The following is a 19874-nucleotide window of genomic DNA, read 5'->3' as shown; positions in this document are numbered from 1 at the left end:
TATCTGCTCCTGCTGCGACTGCCTGCAGAGTGCTGAAAGGACGTCTCTTTCTGTCATTAACGGGAACCGCCTGACCTTCCCTATAAAACACCTCTTCTGTACAAACATGAAAAACAACATCAAGGGCACTTCAGAAAATATTTTTCCAGGTTCCTTCCTAAATTAATGTCACAATTAATTTGACAAGTTTGTTTTTAAAAAAAACCCATCCACTGTACTGTGCAAGTGCCCCACCACACAGCTGAGTCAGATGAGAGCAGCAGTTACCTTTTGGAATGACTCAATTTCTGAAGCTCGTCCCATCGGTGTTTGACGGCAAAGTACCTGCTATGGGATAAAAGAGAATAAAAAAAACCTGGGAGATACTAGACCTGCAGAGAACAGCTGAAGTTCCAGAGCACAGTTAGACCCGTGAGTGCCATCTAGTGACTGATGGTATTTTATTCACATGCAGGGATAAGCCTGACAGCAACACCAGTTACTTAATAGCAGATCTCAGCTTTTTAGGTAACATGACCATATTTTGATGGATATTTTTTAACCTTATTTTTAACATTTAAATTGCTCCATATTCTAACCGATGAATTTTCTCTGATCACAACCATCAGGACATTACACACGTGCTGACTGTTGTATGCATTTTTCGCTAGCCGAACACTGAAAACATGACAGGCAGTCTTAACCTGAGTTAGTTCTGTATTGCAAACAAAAAAGTATTTTTCAAATTCCATATTTTTAAATGGACAGCATTAACCCCCCAATTTCCTTTTAAATGCAAGGCAGTTTTAAATGGAGAAATGAATCAAGAACTACTAAAAGACTTCTAAATAGGGAACCCTTCAATTGCATAAAACGTATGGAGATACGGGAGGAAGTTTCTCAGTGGTTCTATGAAAGCTTTAAAGACAACACTGAGTTCAAATTAAAAACACGCTCAGACTGCTACCTATGAATGTCACTGTAGCAGGATACTTAAGAAGAGAAGTCTAACCCCCAAATCTCTCTGAAAATAAGACCATGCCACAAAGCCTTTGAGAGCAATTTTTATTAGGATAGCAGAATGGAATTGCAGAAAGCCTATACCAGTACTCCTGGGTGTAGTTTCACCAGTACGTTGTTTTTATTTTGGATATTAAACTGCACGTTTAGAATTCAGCATGGCTTAGGGAACCAGAGAGAACAAGAGCTTGATTTCCTGAGTTAACATAGGACTTTGTACTTTGATTTTTTTTTTTCTCCCCAGACTTCAACCATACAGTACAGTATTTGATCTCTGTCTTTTTTCAGAGGGCTGCCTACAAACAAAAGCCATCACTTAGGTTACATATCTTGCAGTTTAGAAATTGAACTATGAAGAACACACCAAGAGAACTGATAGCAATATCTGTCTTCTATGTGACCTTTGCAGATGAAATCGGAATAGCTGGTATAGCGCTGCCGTAGGCCTGTGTGAATCGACTGGAGTTCCATGAATTACCCAGCCCTTCTAGTTCCCTTTCAATGGCATCCAAGTCACACCGATTCAGATAAATGCAGTCTTTGACCTGAGAGGCTTACAACCAGAAAGTATGCTATTTACTAGTAACGAGGGCAGCAAACTAGCACTACAGTTTTGTTTTAAATAAAATTTAGAGAATGGCAAGTTTCCATGCCAACAGACATGATCAAAAGGTACAGTGACTCATGTGATGCAGAAGTTACACACTTCAGTTTGACAGATAATTTGGCATTATTTTATTATGAATCTGAGTGAGCGTGAATGAAACAAAATCAGTACCAACTTTCTGCAAATGAAGACACAAAGATGTGAAAATTTGGTAATAGACAGTGCTCTCACAAGCCTGAAAACACTCAGGAAATGCAAGTTTCGGTAAATAAGGTGAATGTGGTTTAACTTTATTTACCTGCCAAAGAATCTGTCTAAGAACACTTAAACATAAAATTTCTTAGCTCCCTAACTTATAAAAAAATTTACTTTCAACAGAGGTGAGGTACTGGGCTGTCACTGTTTACACTAAATCGGAAATGAAAGCCAGATGAGAGGGGTGAATGAGGAAATAGCAAATATACAAGACATTAAAACCAAAAGAGAGCTACTGCTTGACACACTAGTTCTGAAAGGTTGCAAAGGCAGAGGCTGTATTGAAACTGAATTTAGGAGTACAGACAACCATCTGGGTGTGAGGGATTTTCTAACTCAACTTCCTGCACATCAAAATGATATGTGCTCCCAGATACCCATGGATTTCTGGAGATAAATCTGTTTGCTCAATAACACCCAGGTTCGACTGGCGGGGAAGAGACGGCAGTTTGATTGTATGGCAGTTTGACTGAGGAGCTATGATCGTCACACTTTAGACTGGGGAAAAAAGACAGGCAGTCAAGAGAAAAGTAACAGACACAGTAAAGGATGCTCAATTCTGAACAGAAAGGGCTTCCTTCAGCATGCGTAGGTGTGCCCTGGAGCAACGGGAAAACAGCTCTGCCTGATTAAGTTAGAATGATAGAATGATACTTGAAGTACTCATTAAATCATCTAACCTGTGTGTTTTTAAAACGTAGGAACAGTAGTAGCAAAGCGTACTCTATTACGGGTTATTGCTTAATCCTATTCTCATACCATTTTCAGTAGGAACTGTACAGCAATTGGGCTGGGAAGCAGCACGAGTGCCATCCCGTAAAACGCAGATGTTTCTTACACATTCTGATGGAAAAATATTCTAAGATGACTAGCAGAGCTGTCAGATTTAGTACTTGAATTCAAAATTAATATTTCCAAAATACCGACTTTTAACACAAAAACCAGTTTATCACTTTGGTACCTCTTGGTCCCCAATTTCTGAAACTCTTCCAAACTGGTTGCAATGTTGTTCTGTGCACGTTTCCCTAGCTACTCTGCATAGGTATGAAGAATAGAAGTGAAAAAGTTTGTGATCACATTTCACTACTCGTTTGCTACAGAATTTTTTTTCCAAAGTTTTCCCGAAGCAGGATATAAGCTATATTTGAATTCAATGACGCACACAAAAACTTGGGTTTCCCCGTTTAATAAACATTTTGTGGTAACATCAGCCAGATTTACATAAAGACCTGGACATTATTTCTGATTGGTTTTGTGGGGTTTGTTTGGTTTTTGTTTTATTATGTTACAAACTGAAGTTAAGGGGAACTTGCAACAAGTCCCACAAAGCACAGTGCAACATTTAAGAAGAAAGTAAACAAAACTGCCAAACACTCAATCATTTTCTGCCAGAACTGGGATATTTTTTCTAAGACATCAGTTTGGGAGGGGGATAAAATTCAATGAAGAATTATATGAACTCAAGATAGTGGGAACTGCAAGGAAAAATAAGAAATGACAGCCACAACCTTTTCAATTTAAGGGCAGAATATAAGTCTAAGATATTTTTGATAAATTCTGACAAGAAAAAGAAAACAGCATACTTTAAAGTATATTGAAGCAGTGATTTTTAAACAAAGAAAGCAGAACTAGAACATCTTAAATTTTAATCCTTTCTTTACAGGTTACCTAGCCCACTTTTGATTAAGAAAACTGTAGAAAGTTAGTAACAGCCACAAGTTAACACCGAAAGGTGGCACTTGTCAATTTTCCATAGAGTCCTGCTTTACGGGGTGTCTCAAATGCACTGCTCCGATCTTCTATCATACGTTGCTGACATCAATTGTGTCAGATTTTAGTCCACTGGTCGCTTTTCACCATATTTCTTTGTAAACTCTTCAGCGTTCTTACAGAATTTTTTACGGTCCTTAGAGTATTCTTCAGCTAGGTCAGCCCGGAGGGGATGCTCGGGCTGTGGATCATTCACCAGTGCTATGAGGGACTGGATTACTGTCAAAAGAAGTATAAATACCGTCAGAGACTAAAATGGTTAATTTTTAAAAATCAGAAAGTAAGCAAAATTCCCCAGTAAGAAAAGAGCTTTAACTGCATTTAAATACATCCCCATAAATCTAGGGTCTTTTCAAAAGCAGAGCATGAATAAGCTATAGCAATATGCCAAGATTTAGTTCAATGACCGTGAATGAACACCAGAAAATCGTATTTGTAAAAAAATCAACCCGAACAGAGACCAAAATACACTACAAATTATTTCCCATGTAACTGGCATCCTATCTGAAATACTCTCCTATGGCTAAGAAAGAAACTAAGTTTCACAGACAAATTCATCTAAAAGGGATTGGGTAAAAATGGAATTTCCATCACGAAACATTTTTGTCCTCACACCTGTCACAATGATGCAGTTGTAACCAGGCCTGCTTCTGGAAACCCTTTTTTCAGTTTTTCTATGCATCTTACTTCCCCTATGAACAGCAGACAATTCTTCCCTCTACTCTAAACTGCCAAATACATCCACTAGTAGAGATACACCAGGCAAACAAATGGGTAAGAACTGCAAGATGCTTTTCACCCCACTGTTTACAGCCATTACATCAATGTTCCCCTATCACTTTCAAAGGAAATGTCATTCCTAAAATAACTGAACTGTACTTGACATTTGCGCAGTAAACCTTGCATACTACAACGACACTTATTGCTACGTTTTCCTCATATACAATCTCATGACCATTTAAAGCTAGATAGGCGACAACAATCAGTTCTCCTATCCATCTGCTAGAAGGTACATGTGTAACTGGGCAAGTCTACAGAAAGCAGATACACAGAAAAAGCATTTCACTGTACGACAATACTAATGATATTCCGCTTGAGGTAAGTTTGGGCTACCCAGAGTAATACAAAGCAGCACCCCAAGAGTTTTCAAAGCAAGTATAATAAAACTCTGTTAACTTCATGCATTGCACACTAGAGCCAGCTGCCTCCTCCTGAACTCACATAAGCCACTGACACCTACACCATCCAGCAGCTGGGAGTTCGCAACTTGGCTACATGCTGTGCAAAAAGTCAGAGTCTATTGTTTGTTCTGAAACTGCTACTTAGCAGTTTAACTGGATTCTCCCTAATTTTGCAATGTAAGTGCTTACAATACTTATCACTCCAGTAGATGCTAGAATACCAGAGCGGCTTCTTTCAGAGCATCAATCTTTTCACGCTCATACTCTTTTCCACCCTTACCTGATAGGAATGGGGAACATACCTCAAAACAAATACTCAAAATCCAGAGAAGTACGCCTGTCGCTACATTGCTAAGCAGGAACATTTCTTACCACAAATCAGAGTTTAAACTGCAACAAACTATCTAAGGAATGTAGAATTGGTATTAGCTTACTTCACAGAAACTCACCAGTCCTGGACTTATGACAACTGTCATCATATTAATGACTACTTATGAAACTAGCATCAATACTGCACATGACAATCCCTTTTCACTCAGTAAAACATGCTAAAACACTACAGAGGAAGTGTTACTGTGTTATTAAGGTTATTTAACACACAAGCCAGAGAAAATTAAGAATGTCATAACAGGAGTTGCCTCAATATCCACAGCATTTTAAAATGCTAGTGTCACAACAGTGTTTTAATATTAAGCATAAATTAATAAAAAGTACAGCAGTAAGATGCACGTTTAGTATGTGAAAGGTGAATTAAAGATTTATGATGAACCTAATCTCTCTGCTTTCTTGACACCTGACTGATCAAAACCAATCACTTTGATGCTGTACTAATGATGTTGCATTACTTCCTTGAGAAAGGCCCAAGTAGCAAACAGACTGAAGTTTATTTTTCGGTGCAGAACAGTTCTGGAGAAAAAGGAACAGACACTTAAGCAGGGCTGTAGTAACATGTTGCAAGTTCATACAACTATGTAGTAACAACAGATGTTGACACTAAAACAACTTCTTGAAGAAGGAAAAGACAAACAAAAGACAAAACAGCAGAAATGGAGAGAGTTGCAATGTTTTGGTACCTAGGGTTTGTTCCAAATTCTGATTTTAGCATAGTTTTTATTCACTCTCAGATAAAAAAGGAATTGCTACTTCTCAGGCAGACACTGACTATTTCCTGCATGCAAACAATTGCTTCAATAGTTCCAACTAATGCAACTTGCATTTCAAGCTAGGCAGAGACTTGTCGTTCCTTTACTTAAATCTTACGAGCTTTCCCTAGTTAAGACAACTACTAAGGCATTAACAGAAGCCTTCTACACATTGCTTCCATTTTGTCTCTTCCAAGGGTCTTTGTCCTGTATAATCTGGGATAAATCAACAACAAATCATAAGATCTTCACTGACCTATTTAAGTTTAACAGGTTCTTTTTGCTGCCACCTCCACTTTCCCCAACATACAACTGCTTGATCTTTTCTGAAACAACTACAGGAATTTGCCTATTTTGTCTTTGGGGCAAGATCATGCAAACTGTAAGTACTTTTATTACCATACAGAAGTAAAAAAAAAAAAAAAAAAAAAAAAGACATCTCAAGCACAGCATTGTTTACTATTGGGAACACAGTTCAAGTGAAAACAACCTTAAAGGAGAGCCTGGAAAGAAGGAAATACTTTCTCCTACAGAGCAAGATACTCCCTGTCACTGAAGCTCTGGCACTGGACTAAACAGCTACTCATTTGAATCAATATTATTAAAAAATACACAGTTTTTGCAAGGATGTTTGCTCTTTCTATATGTACAATAATAAATGCTTAATATCAAACTAATCATAACCTGCCAGAAAACACAAAATTCTCACCCCAACAACTAATGGAAGCAACAATAGCAGAAAAAAAAAACCTACTCAGATTGCACTCGGTCTGCCACTGAACCTGCTGAAACTTTTTTCCTTTAAATATTTAAATGCTTATCCAAAGACACTCTACACAGTAAGCTTCCCAGCAGTGATCTTCTAAGAACTAAGAGTTAATTTGTGTTACGAATTCAGGTTTTGTTTATGACTCCCTAGATATTTCAAACCATACCTTCAAATCACTGAACCACATGGCAGAGATTATAAAATATACAAAGCCTCAAGGTTTTAGATCCTTTCTTTCAAACATCCAGGAATGTACTGAACACCTCTGGATTATACAGTCACTGTTTAAAAAGAAACATGAAATAATCCCCAAACTACCACCAGAATTTTTAAGTATGCCAAGGACACTACCTTAATAAACTCTTCAGTCATGAAGAGTTTTGTAGTTTCCTGGAGGTGGAAATGCCACACGTCAGTGTCATTACCTTACGTGCCAATAACAAAATGAGATCCCAAGAGTTGCATGCTGTGCTCACAACATGTGATTCATCACACAAACCTTACGACAACGAATATACCGTAAGAGCAGTGGCCAGCTGACAAGCTGAAACGCTATTAGCTTTAAATTTAAATATAATACAAAGTTTCGCGATATCCAGTTTGTTCTCCACGTGGAGTCCTACCTTGGTCAGTTTTGGTTGCTGGCTTCCAGTTTTCAGCACTAATTACTGGCAGACAAACCTGCCCCTTTTCATCGATGTTAGGGTGATAGATCTTTGTTTTAAATGTAATCTTAGGAGGTTTGAATGGGTATTCTGCTGGGAAGTTGATTTCGATTCTGAAGGCTCCTTTATCATACGGAGGATTGTCCTGCAACAAGAAGGCAGAATGTCAAGAATCTGGCACATTCTAATGGACACAATTAAGATAAAGCATGCTCCAGACTTCGATCTATCAAATGACCTCTTTTAAAGACACTTTCTTCCAACACATACTGCCATGTCCACGTGTCAGGAAACATCAAAACCTCTTTGGTAAGAAAGAGGCAATACCATCTCTACAACATTTGTATTCACCCTGGAAAAAGCAGATTACCATTGTTCTGAAGTTAGCTGACATTTCCACAGGTAAGAAAGCATCCAATCCCATTTACTCCAAACTCAAGGTCCTATCTAATAAGTAGTTTTATTCCCAACTTTGTATTTCAAAAAACATTGTAAACCCTTTCTGAGATACAAACAGGAAGCCTGACAAGGAAAATTGCTTTCTCTAAACCTAGTTATTTTACGTGTCTCACAACATGGTGGTACGAACAGCAAAGCAATTTGATTTGTCAGATTTCCCCATATGTTCCGAGAACATTTTTGTGCTGACTACACAAAAATCTGCTGAGCATTCATTGGTACTAAAGATAGATATTCACTGCGTCTGCTGATGAGAACATTCTGAATTTGTATGCAGTTTTAGCACCCACTCTTATCAGATCATTTTTGAAGGAGCATGATGAGAGAACCATGAAGTACGCAAAGTAGTTCTTCATATTGAAACAGAAAAAACAATGCCCAGAATCTCACTTACAAAACCTGTTAGGCTATTGATACTGCTTCAAATACTAACTGCAGAAGAAAGGCAGAAGAAAAATAAACCATTGCTACATTAAAAGCTTATGAAAAAGGTTTAAAAAAAAAAAAAAAGCTGCACTGAAAACAGTAACTATGGCACGAAGCCTTTCCAAACACTCTGGGAACAAGAATCAAAGGATGAGAGTTTCCAGTTGGTGTGAAGTGTAATCACACACATTATTCATTAGCAACCAGACCATTCCCTGCAATCAAACCCACTCCAGAAGTTAAAAAAGGTTTACCAATATTTGGGGGTGGGGAGTGTTCTATTAAAATATTATTCAACAGAAAACATTTAATTTTAGTTTCATCCATATGGAGAAGTCTGGTTGTGCGTTTTCTAAGAAATACAGCACAATTTCTGCAGTCAATGGAAAAGGTAACTAGCGTGGCTTTAAAATCACTTTTTATCCAAGCAATCCCAAAAAGCTTTGGAAGTTTAACAGATAACTGGTGGTGGTGACAACTTAAGCAGTTAGTGCCCTCTCCCCCCATGGCTCACTTGTTCTTGCCTCCATCACATGCTATAATTTGTGAGGGTGTTCAGTGAACTGATACGGGAACTGACCTGCCTTAAAAATGTCCATTTTCTGCTTGACTCTCAGTCAGAACAGTTCTTCACTATAACTCAACAATAAATTGAACCAAAAATGCATACAAATGGTTGCTCATGTTTTAAATAGACAAACCACGGAATATTCAATGAATTAATTTCCAATTATTTGTTGTATTTATTTTGACACTGACAAGGGAGAGAAGCAGAATTATAAATACTGAAACACAAGCAACAAACATGACTCACATTACCTGAAGTATTTTTGCTCTGCAAAAATTCATCCATAGCAAGCAGTTTTGATTAAGTGAAATGAAATTCATGGTACACCAACAGTACTTCTTACAAGAACAAGGAGTCTGGGGTAGTCTCATTTTGATGTTGAAATCAAACAAGTAGTGTACCTTTGCAACACACAGTACATACACTACCTCATTCTAAACTTAGAACAGGAAAAGAAGTTGACAAACTACCTTCAATTTGCTTCTCAATTGAGCAAACATCCTTAAAAACTAACAGTTGTTCTGAAGAACAAAATATGTTACATACAACAAAAACTTTTAAAGCAGTATCTTTCACAGTAATTCTACATGAAGACTGTTAAAAATATTAACCTTTGTATCTTTCACACCTTCACTAAGAAGCTGACCAAAATAATGCCTAGTTATAGAGTTTAATAATCAGAAACTGGTTAATCCTACTAAAGCAGGAGTAATATGTCTTTAAACCCTAAGCAAGAACATTTTCTAAAATGGAAACAGCATGTAAAACTTCAAAAGCAAAAACTGGGGAAAAAAATTAAACTTGCAACCAGCTTGTAATATTACATTTTTAAGCCATCAACTCCAGCGTTGCAATAGCTAAAAAAATTATGCTAAAACTAAAGCATCTTCTATAGCGTATCCTCAAAATAATAAACTATACTACTCTTCAAACACATAAACCACAACACTTTATTAATCAGTATAGGAAGTATAATTTCATGACAAAATTCCCTCTTAACTACACCAGCAGTGAATTTAAGGCTATTTCCTTTGTAACAGGGCATATTATAAACCAAAAGGCAGGTATGAAGCACAGTTCACTGCATCAATGCTTAAACACTTGTGATGTTGTGAACCTTTGCAAAACAAACACTAAGCTTGTACTCTAGTGAGCAGAAACTGTTAAAAACAGATCTGTACGGCACATACTGCTAATTTTAACAGGAATAAACAAGTATTTTGGTGTTTTGCTTTATTAGTCATGTTTACCAACCTTATACTGCTTCAAAGTATTATCAAAGCAGTAAACTGTTACACATGAACCACAAATATCAGAGTGGCTTATTAAAGCATATTGTTTCTCAGCTCTGTCAGATCTTAATGTCAAATCCTGCTTGCTTTTATTGAAGTGCAAAGGCCTAGCCATTATCTTGGCCTGTGAGATCTGAATTAGGGAATGGCCTCCAACTAACAAAGCAGGGACACTGCTAAAGAGATGTTTCAAAGTCTTCTAATAAAAAGATTTACACTAGTCAGCTGACCTTTCAGGTAGCACCCAAGGAGAAGCAGAAGTGACGCCCTAGTGGCACAGCCTCTATTGCTGCAGATTTCAAAATAGCTCATGTAACAAAGGGAGCATGGGCCATGGCAGCGGAAAATAAAGGAAGTGAAAATCCAAGTGACTTCAACCAAGGAATTCAACATACTATATTTCCTGCTTTCCCCTTGTCATGGTTTACCCCCAGCCAGCAACTAAACACCACGCAGCCGCTCACTCACTCCCCCCCCACCCAGCTGAAACCAGGACACCCCTTCATAACAAATCCCCCTCTGTCTGACTAATACAGTGGTTATCTACTTCTATTAATCATTCTCTTAAAAGACTGTAGTGCTTTTAAAAAATAAAAGTGTTGGGGGGGGGGGGCATTAATTAATGCCTAAAGAGACTTTCTTTTAAAGAGCTCACTTCTGAAAATCCAAACCTTTTCCTTGCCTCAAACTTTTTCCAATACTCAAATTTTATTCTAGAAATAAATCTAGTTGATTTTAAAAAAAATAATCTATTAAGGAATAAACAAAATATTTCATACCTTAGTTTTTTTCCCCTATGAGGATGTAGATTTTGTACTTTAAGCTTAATGTAATAAACTACAGACTTCATTTACTTCCCCCTTCCAACACCTCTCCCAAGTAACCCAGTGCCATCACTGAGTCCACAGCCCTCGCCAGCTGCAGCCATGTGTTGCACCAGGCCTACAATTACGAAGCATCCAGGTAGGTATTGATCAGAGAAGTCTAGAACACCTTTCAATTACGTATGGATTTTTCTTCAGATTATTTATAAGAAACACCTACTAATGTTATCAAACTTTGATAAAACAAAACACAGAAGACGCTCAAATAAAATGAGACAGGAAGTTCACACTATTTGCCCAAGATTACACAAGATGCCTGAAGAGAGACAGGAATTAAATCCAGGAGCACACTTCACTGCCCAGAGTATGTTTAAGATGGTGCAGTATAATCTATATAAACTTACGTTGTATTTATAAACAACTAGCTTCTGCACAAACCTACAACTCTGAAAGCCAGGTTTTATAGTAAGAGATTCTTGCCAGGGTGCAAAAGTTATCTAATGGTCACCAGCAGCACTACTAAACTTTAGATTTATGAGATACAAATGATCCTCATTTTATTTTAAAGCTCATTAGAATAAGAAGTCATCTATACTCACAGGAACAATAAGCCCTTGCCAGGTCAATAAATTAGCTTCATCAACCTGGATATTACGGAAGTTTTTCATTCCACATTTGCGGATTTCTTCAAGCTCCTGAAAAGCAAGCAAAGTGTAAGTGTAAGTTAATAACAGTATTAAGCAAGATGCTCCTATTTATTTTTCAAAATGCTTAGAGGTCAGTGTGGGTTTATTTAACATTAAAGAAGCTTGGGGTTTTAGCGGTGGCAACTCACACAAATAAGAAATAAAATTTTGCACCTGTGAGAAGTAAAATTCTCTGAGACAAGGTATTTAAAAAACCCTCATTTTTTGATGTCAGGAAAGTACAAAAATGCCTTGTTATTAACATAATTACAGACATGAAGACGTATTAAAGTGCGTTTAAAAATGTTTTTATACCTCGAATGCAAAATTAGTGCCTCTGGTAACAGATTATTGATAACTCTGTGAAGCACAGAAATAAAGTGCATCTTAGTTCTTCCAAATCTGTTTTCCTTCACACAAGTCCTATTTCATAACAGTTTTAAAAATGGATAAAGTCACTGAACAGTCCAATTATTTCAACTGTTCCTGCATGACCAACTTAATTTGGTGCAAACCCAGAAAAAGTAACAATCGAAGCCAAACTAGCCTTATTTAGACAAATCACTTGAGAAGATACAGCTTTCTCTCTGTTTTGTACCTCAAAGTTCACAGTATATTATAAGATACCTCTCTTTATAGCTCTATCACTCTTAAACAAGGTATCCTTCTGCACCAGTCAAATCAGTTTTGATCAGTTAGTGATCCAGGTATCACCAAAACAAGTATTTAGGCATTTTTATATTTAAAATTATGTATAAGCCCTGGTGTAGCAACTTTTTCCTGGAGTATTTTCTAAGACCTAAAAAGAAACACCTCAAGGTTCCACTTTTGTTTTTTGCACAACAATTACAGCCCTTTGCTGTTGAATTCAGCAGTTTTGTCTTTAAAGAGAATTTCACTGAATTCAAATTCAAAAGCAATCCACACTGAAATATAATACTTCCCCTGTGCTTTCAAAACTGAAGCACATGCCTGCATGTCTACATAGGTTAGGAAAAATGTTGCTTATACAGCAACACTGGTGCACTCTGCCAGCACGCAGCTCTTCAATGGGTACTAGCATATTTGCAAAACTAGACTGTATATTATGATAAAAACACCAACACTATACACTGAAAAACAAAAAAGATCAGTTTTCCTGATACAGATGCTGTACTGTCCATGTTTTGGGTTTTTTGGTTTGTTTTTGTTTTGTTTTGTTTTTTTTTTTTTACAATAGCTCTATGTTCATCTTAGATCACACCCTTCTGCATCTGACTGGCAGAGATTTAATACTTGCAGTAATCTCTTGCATAAACTTAGCATCATGATAAAATGCAAGCCCAAAGGGAAAACGAGATTTTAAAAAGAACAAAAAAAAAAAAAAAAAAAAAAAAAAAAAAAAAAAATCACATGACAGCCACACATCAGGAGATGAACATTTACATTCCCACCCACTGCACCTACCAAAGCAAGAGCATACTCGGAACACAAAATTTTAACCTTGGATATTGAATTGATGCCCAACACAATCTTCACGACACTAAAACCGACTACTTAGTTTAGACCTCTGGATTAATCCCCAAATTCCACTGCTGTTAGATTTACACAATATCACAGACAGTTTGGGCCTTTTTTTTTTTTTTTAAACAGGGTAAGAGGATTATCCTATTTCCTTAAAGCAGAAAAACATACAAAAACCACACAAAAATAATCCTATGAAGCATATCTATAGGGATACAGAGCAACCCAAAATATTCAAAAGAAAATAACCTTTATTATAGCAGCCATAAGAGATCCTTTACGATCACTGAAACTGCAAATCCACATAGTGCCTTACAGCTGGCTTTCAGTGCTCAGTGCACAAAGCAGCAGGTCAGGGAGAGTCTGACTGATACCAGACTGATGCTTCCCCGACAGGGTCAGGGGAGTAACTCACTCAGAACAGCGTTTTCAGCAGCTCGCTCACTACGTGTACAGAACGGTGAAGTCCTGGCAAACCACTACTGCACAGCACGTAAGAGGGTTAAATCCCATTCCACATCAGATGTAACACATCAAACACTGGGAACAAAATAAGCTAATTAACCAGTAGGTATTTAAGCATAAACAAATGTGCATCACAAGTGCCTTCACTCTAAAACAAGGAAAGGAAAATGGGTTTAGACAATTTTCTAGTTACTATATTAAAAACATTATGGGGAAAATTTCTGTCGTATGTATAATGTCCCAGTGGGAGTGCAGCTTCCATGCAGAAGCTTTTAACACAGGTTCAGATGATAGCATTACACTGCTTCTGGTCCAGAGAACAATTGGCCGGACACAGAAAAAGGGAGAACTATGACTGTATAATTCAGGTATGTTATTAAGCTAATAAAACAAATTAGAAAAGCATGGCTTCACATTACTAGAAAATTAAACACCTACATTTTATAATTAGATTCAGGTTAAAAAATTGGATGCTGAACGAAGAAATGCAAGAATCCAGTACAGAGATCATTACGAAATTGTAAAACTCTGTATGAAAGCAAAGTTAAGTTTAAAACAAATATGCAAATTGCTGCCCATTTTCCCTCAAGTCCACTACATGAGAAAGGGAATTTAACAGCCTAGAAGACACTAAAGAACTAGCCGAAAATTATTTGGGACATCTTCCTCTTTAAACTGACGCATGAAGCCTTTGCAGGAATTCACTTTCAAAAATCAAAAAAGGGGTAAATTACTACAGTGTTTCGGGACTATATCCTGGGCTGCTTCTGCTGCCTTGGGTCCTGCGGTAGTAACTGACAACTGAAAAACAGGATAGATGGGGATAAACCAGGCAACTCTTTTCCTCACACACAGGCAGGACTGCAAAGGTCATGGAGAATCAAGCCTACCTTAGCAGAGAATTTGCCTGAACTACATGCTTAAGAGAGATTCCAATTTATAAGAGAAATTACTTTTCTTATAGTAGAAGTGTTTAAGATTTCATATGTCACTCCAAATTAATCAAGTCCATGATAGACTTTTGTACAAATAGCTTTTTTTTCATACTACTATCCCCGGAAATACAATGTAATACTATACTTCCAAGTCATGCTTTTAGGGTTTTTGTGTCTACTGCATCAGGAGTGGTAAGAGATTCACCATTCATAATTGAAGGGTGTGAAGGGGGGGTTGCTTTGTTTTTTTTTCTAGCAACTGCCAAAACCCATAATAAAGATCTAACTGCCTCAGAGCTCCAGAGGCAGACACAACTACAGTATAAATGTACTGTTAAAAAAGTGAATGAGCTACTAAATACTTTCAAACAACACACATTAAAAGTTAATGCTGCATTTAACATGGGCTTGAGCAACTCCAAAGGGACAAAAATTACTTTACGGAGGTAAAAGGATATAATACAGATATTTATTTCAAAATAATACTTAAGAGTCTAGGCAGACAGTAAATAGATTAATTCCTTTTCTTGTCCTCCACCCCTTAATTTTGTCAAGTAACATAATTAAAGGAGCACAGGAGGGGTGTAACTAAAGGTTAGAAGACTGCAGTAAGAATTTCAATGAGTCTTCATTCCCCACTCTGTTATCAGCCTTGCATGTGACCTTGCTGCATTGATTTCCCCATCTGTAAAATAGAAATGTCTTATTTCACGAGGGTCTCTTGAGATGTGATGTTTGTAGTTTGGATATGTTCAGAGAAAGTGTTATACACAGCACATGAAATGGAGAAAACACTGTCAGAGGTGGTATCTGATCTTCAAGTATAATGCTGAAGGCAGTCATAAAAGTACATACTACCTCCCATATATAATCAATAAGGATTTAAAATTCTGATTTTTCAATATTGTGTAATCATTTGTGCTGTTCAAAGCAAAAACTAAATTTGAAAGAATAAAGAAAAGTGGCATCAGCTTAAAACGTAGTCAAGTCTTCTAAAAACCCTGCAACTGAAACTGTTTTGCCCATGGATCTTTCAAGGTTTGGGACTTCTCCAGAAAAACAAGTGCAGTGAAGACAAACACTTGTAAGAGTGCAATCCAAGTATACAGGAATAAGTGTAAGAGCTCATACTGACTTCAGCAAGTTCTGCATCAAGCCCAAAATGCTATTAAATGCACAAAGAAAAACCAAAAGTTTACTGAAATAACGCTAAACCGTGATTCTCTACTGCTTATAACATATGTTTACCTGTTTATAAATACATTCTCTAAAAGAAGTGTGACAAAGTTAACCAGGCTCCAATACACTGATAAGGAACTGGCCAGTTTTACTTTCCAAATCTCATACAGTACAAAGAAGTGTTAAAACACCTTAAAATAAAATATAATTTTACAAAAAAACCCATAAAACCAACCCAAACCCCAAACAGATTCTAGCTCTTGTATAAACTATTATTAAGTTTCCTCTGCAACAGTACAACCCTGTATACTCACATGTCTTTTATTTACTGAGTAATCCTACTTTTTGGCAAAGTATTTTCATTTGATTAAAAATCCTTTTGTCAGTTCTCAGTTTCAAAAAGGGAAAATGAACCAATATTCTCACTTCCACATAAGAACAATCATACATTGCTCAAAACCACATTTCCCTTGTTACTGAGAACCGGTGTTTGGATCAATTCGGTATTTGAAAAACAATTCTAAAGTTGTTTAAAACCCCTTTATTTGGAAGGGCTACGGTATTTACAACACCACAGCATACTGTGGATTGCAGGCCATCTACAGCAGGTACCTGGGTGTGGCCTTGTGTTCGTATTTTATCACAGAGTTCAACAGTTGCATAAATGTTTGACTATGCAATTACGGAAGCAGAGTAAAAAGAGTGAGATTAAAATAATTATCTACATACCTCGCTTCATATGTGAAGTGTTATTTACTCTTTAAATCTATTTCCAGTTTTTAATACTAAAGATGCTTTTGAACATCTAAAAACCAGAAAACAAAAGCACAAATCTTCCCGACACCTTAGCTCAATCACATTGCCGATCAACACAGAAGGGAGTAGCCCCACACGTGGGACAGGGCAGCTTTCTCAAATACTATCCCAAAACCCCTGTTGAAGGTGCATCTCAGTACCACACGTTACTACACCACCAAGTACGTACTATGACTATCCAGCACTGAAATAGCCTTCCCTTTGCGACTACCCACTACCTCTCCACATAGCATTTAGCTACAGCTATCGCATGGAAAACGGCTTGTTTTACATTAGTGGGTGGCAACTGTGAAAAGCACTTCATTGAAATCGCTGGCATGTCTCTTGGAGACTATGTTCCCAATCATACATGTTTGGGGACAATTTGGTTTTTGCAAGAACGGGTCGTGAAGCAAAGTAGCTCCCTCAAAAGAGAAGCCTTAGCTCCTTTCCTAAAACAATTACTCCATATTTGCCTGTTTTTACCCTGAGAGATCGTCCATAACAACATATCCTTGACAAAGACTGCTTTATTCCCACCTCTCACATTTCACGAGGAGTCAAGATCTGACAACTGTGGCTCTTTGAAGAGGTGTAATGGTGGCTCATAGATCAAAACTCCACCTCAGATGTCATTGGAATATGATTCATTAGCTGTGTTTACTTCACATTTTTGCTAACCTAGGTGAGTTCCTGGAAAGGGCACACCTCCACTGACTGTTTTGTAAATCAGTAGTAGAGAAAACTTCAGTTAAGACTATTTGATGGTATAAAGTTCTGCAAAAATAGGCCTCAAATAAGGTCTCTGGCCAAAGAAACGCGATTTGCTCAAACAGACCCTGAGATAATAAGATCATTTTATTCTTGTTATAACTTGACTTCATGTTTAAAATTGAACTGTACACGTACAATGGCAAAGTTTGTAATGCTACTTTCAGAAGGACATTTGCAAACTGAAGATACAAATGGCTTCTGCAATCCGAAAAGGACACCCATTTCCACGTGGAAGGTGGAAACTATACTTATACTCCCAGTTTTCTACGGGCAGACAGTGTGTTATTATGAACTTATGACATCCAGTCTCTTTGAGCCACTGTGATTAATATGAATAACATGATGCATGACACAAGTCCAGGAAAAATGCAGTACTTCAAAATGTTGGCAAGACCTTAAGGAAATGGGAATTGCTTTATTTTATGTGCCCTATAAAAGGGTCAAAGTTTATTCTTGCTTACTAAAGACACACTTGATAACTGGCTCAAAGAAAAGACAGTTAATGCTTATCCTAAATTATTTTAACCAAAATTGAGTGACACACCAAAAAACTCTATTTCCTTTAGTTATAATCACTCATCATTCTACGACCCCGAGAAAGACACACCACAAACTCTTCTGTATTGCAAAACTTCAACAGTGAAAGACTTTTTAAAGTGGATCTGTGAATTTGGAACTTAAACAATGATATTGGGTTGATACACATGTGAGTTTGAACCTCCAAAACATCATGCTGCAGCAATCCAGATTACATCATCTGTATAAGAGCTCTACTTTGTTCCTACTGAGATGAATGGCAAAACTCAAAGCCATTTGGGCTGACTCGACTCTCCAAAAGGCACAAAGGTAGCTGCTTATTTAATAACCTTTACAAGTTGTGTGATACAGCGTCTCACAGCTCTTGAACTGGCACAAAATCCACACACAACACGCACAACCCACAAACATCAGGCAATAAAAACGAAAGTAAAAATGTAACAGAGAAGTTATCAATGTCTCCTTCCTTCCTACACCACTCCCTCTGAAAAACAACTGCCACACCATTCTTCTAGAAAACGAGGAGGTCAGGTTGTCAAAAAAACATTTTTACGGCATTTTAGTGAAAGATTAAATTACTAAACTAATGTTTCAGAAGCATAGTGGAACTGAGGAGGGGGGCTGAAAAGCAAGAGGCACTGCAGATATTACGCACAATTTTTCTTGCCTTTCAGATTTTTATGTTCTATTTAAATTTAAAAAGAAGAAATAATTGGAAATATATTTTTTTCCCTACCAGAGTAGTAGTTATGTGTTTTTGAACAATTCATTTTTTCAGAACAGGCAGAAAAGCTGCCTTACAAAAATATAAAATGAAATGGTTGTTTACAGTCTGAAACTAAGGGGAAACTTATTTGAGTATAAAGCAACAGACATATTGATTATGATACTAAAGCTGTGACAAAACACAACAGCTATCAAAAATGAAATAAGAAAAATGAATGCCATCTCATCAGGATCCTTAGGACAATTAAAGGTTTATGCCTACTGATTTAAGATCTGTGAATGACTCTGCACACAACGTATCTACTATTTAATTCTTAATTGTTCCATAGCGCATTTAAAACAACAAAACTAGCCTTATGAAAGCACTGTTGAGCTATCAGTCTCTTAAAAAATAACCAAGTTGTAATGGTTAATTATGTATCTGCACAATTAAGGAAATACAACTTCAAAACCTGCCATCTACACATCCTAGTGAAATCCCAGCCCTATTAGGGATCCACATCCTTGAAGCCAACTGCAAGACTGATATTAAAAGATTAACAGAATCGCCCGTGTAGCTGTCAAATCCTAGCGCATGGTTACATCGCACCCCACAGGGACAGGTTTTTTAATAAGGCTAAAACATCGCCTGACAGTTACAGGGTCTTTCCCCTGCGTTTCACCGAACTAGCCTGTGAAGTTCATTGGTTTACATTACAGGCCCTTTGCATGCAAACACTGTAGGGTATTGCCATAGCATTTTACAGATGACTAAATTTTACACCACTATGTATGCATGTCCTAGGCAAACCCCACTGCATACAGTCTGTGATGTTAATTGGCAATTAGATACAACACATAAAATAAACTTGTATGCTTTGGGGGCAGTGGTTATCATCTTCTTTCTAAGAAGTGCCTTACTCCTCAAGCAAAACGAGGAGAAACAATCCCAAGCAGCATTTTACAATAAACTATACACGCTCTCGGTTAAACCCCAACCGAGGCCGAGTTTGCGAGCATCATCCACGCTTCAGAACAAACAGAGCGAAGAGAAAAACATTACCACGTCTGCAGCGAAGGAGGAAACTTCTGAACCCAGGTCCATATTTCAGTGCGATAAACCTCTTACTCATACAAGGAAGTGGTTACTCTCCGAAACAACGAAAACGAAATTATTTCATCCCTGAGCGTTTGGGGAAGGTTCCCTGCCGAGGGAAGAGCGGGGGGGAGCGGAGAACCCCCACCCGCAGGGAGGGAAGGAGGCAGGAGAGGCCGCTTCCCCGCCGCCCGGCCGAGCCCTCCCCGCGGGCAGGGCCGGGGACCGCGCCGCGGCTGCGG

At 37.6% G+C, this 19874-nt stretch overlaps 1 protein-coding gene across 2 annotated transcripts in view; it reads right to left on the bottom strand.

Annotated features, from left to right (window-relative positions):
- Positions 1–3031: 3031 nt before the first annotated feature.
- The window catches only part of UBE2L3 (ubiquitin-conjugating enzyme E2L 3), a 17370-nt gene continuing 527 nt past the window's right edge, over positions 3032–19874 (bottom strand). Inside the window, exons 2-5 of one of the 2 annotated variants that reach the window (XM_010581624.1) lie at positions 19600–19686; positions 11557–11652; positions 7347–7533; positions 3032–3850 (exon numbers count right to left, since the gene is read on the bottom strand). In XM_010581624.1, coding sequence (XP_010579926.1) covers positions 3696–3850; positions 7347–7533; positions 11557–11652; positions 19600–19641 — 480 coding nt within the window. In that variant the 5' untranslated portion in view covers positions 19642–19686 and the 3' untranslated portion in view covers positions 3032–3695. The remainder of the gene's footprint in view (positions 3851–7346; positions 7534–11556; positions 11653–19599; positions 19687–19874) is intronic. The other variant, XM_010581625.1, reaches the window with a different exon arrangement.

The sequence above is a fragment of the Haliaeetus leucocephalus genome, unplaced genomic scaffold (genome assembly GCF_000737465.1).
Source record: "Haliaeetus leucocephalus isolate CR32 unplaced genomic scaffold, Haliaeetus_leucocephalus-4.0 Scaffold802, whole genome shotgun sequence".
NCBI classification, from domain to species: Eukaryota; Metazoa; Chordata; class Aves; order Accipitriformes; family Accipitridae; genus Haliaeetus; species Haliaeetus leucocephalus.
The sequence above is the reverse complement of the archived record's forward strand: the minus strand, read 5'-3'. Positions and strand labels throughout refer to the sequence as shown.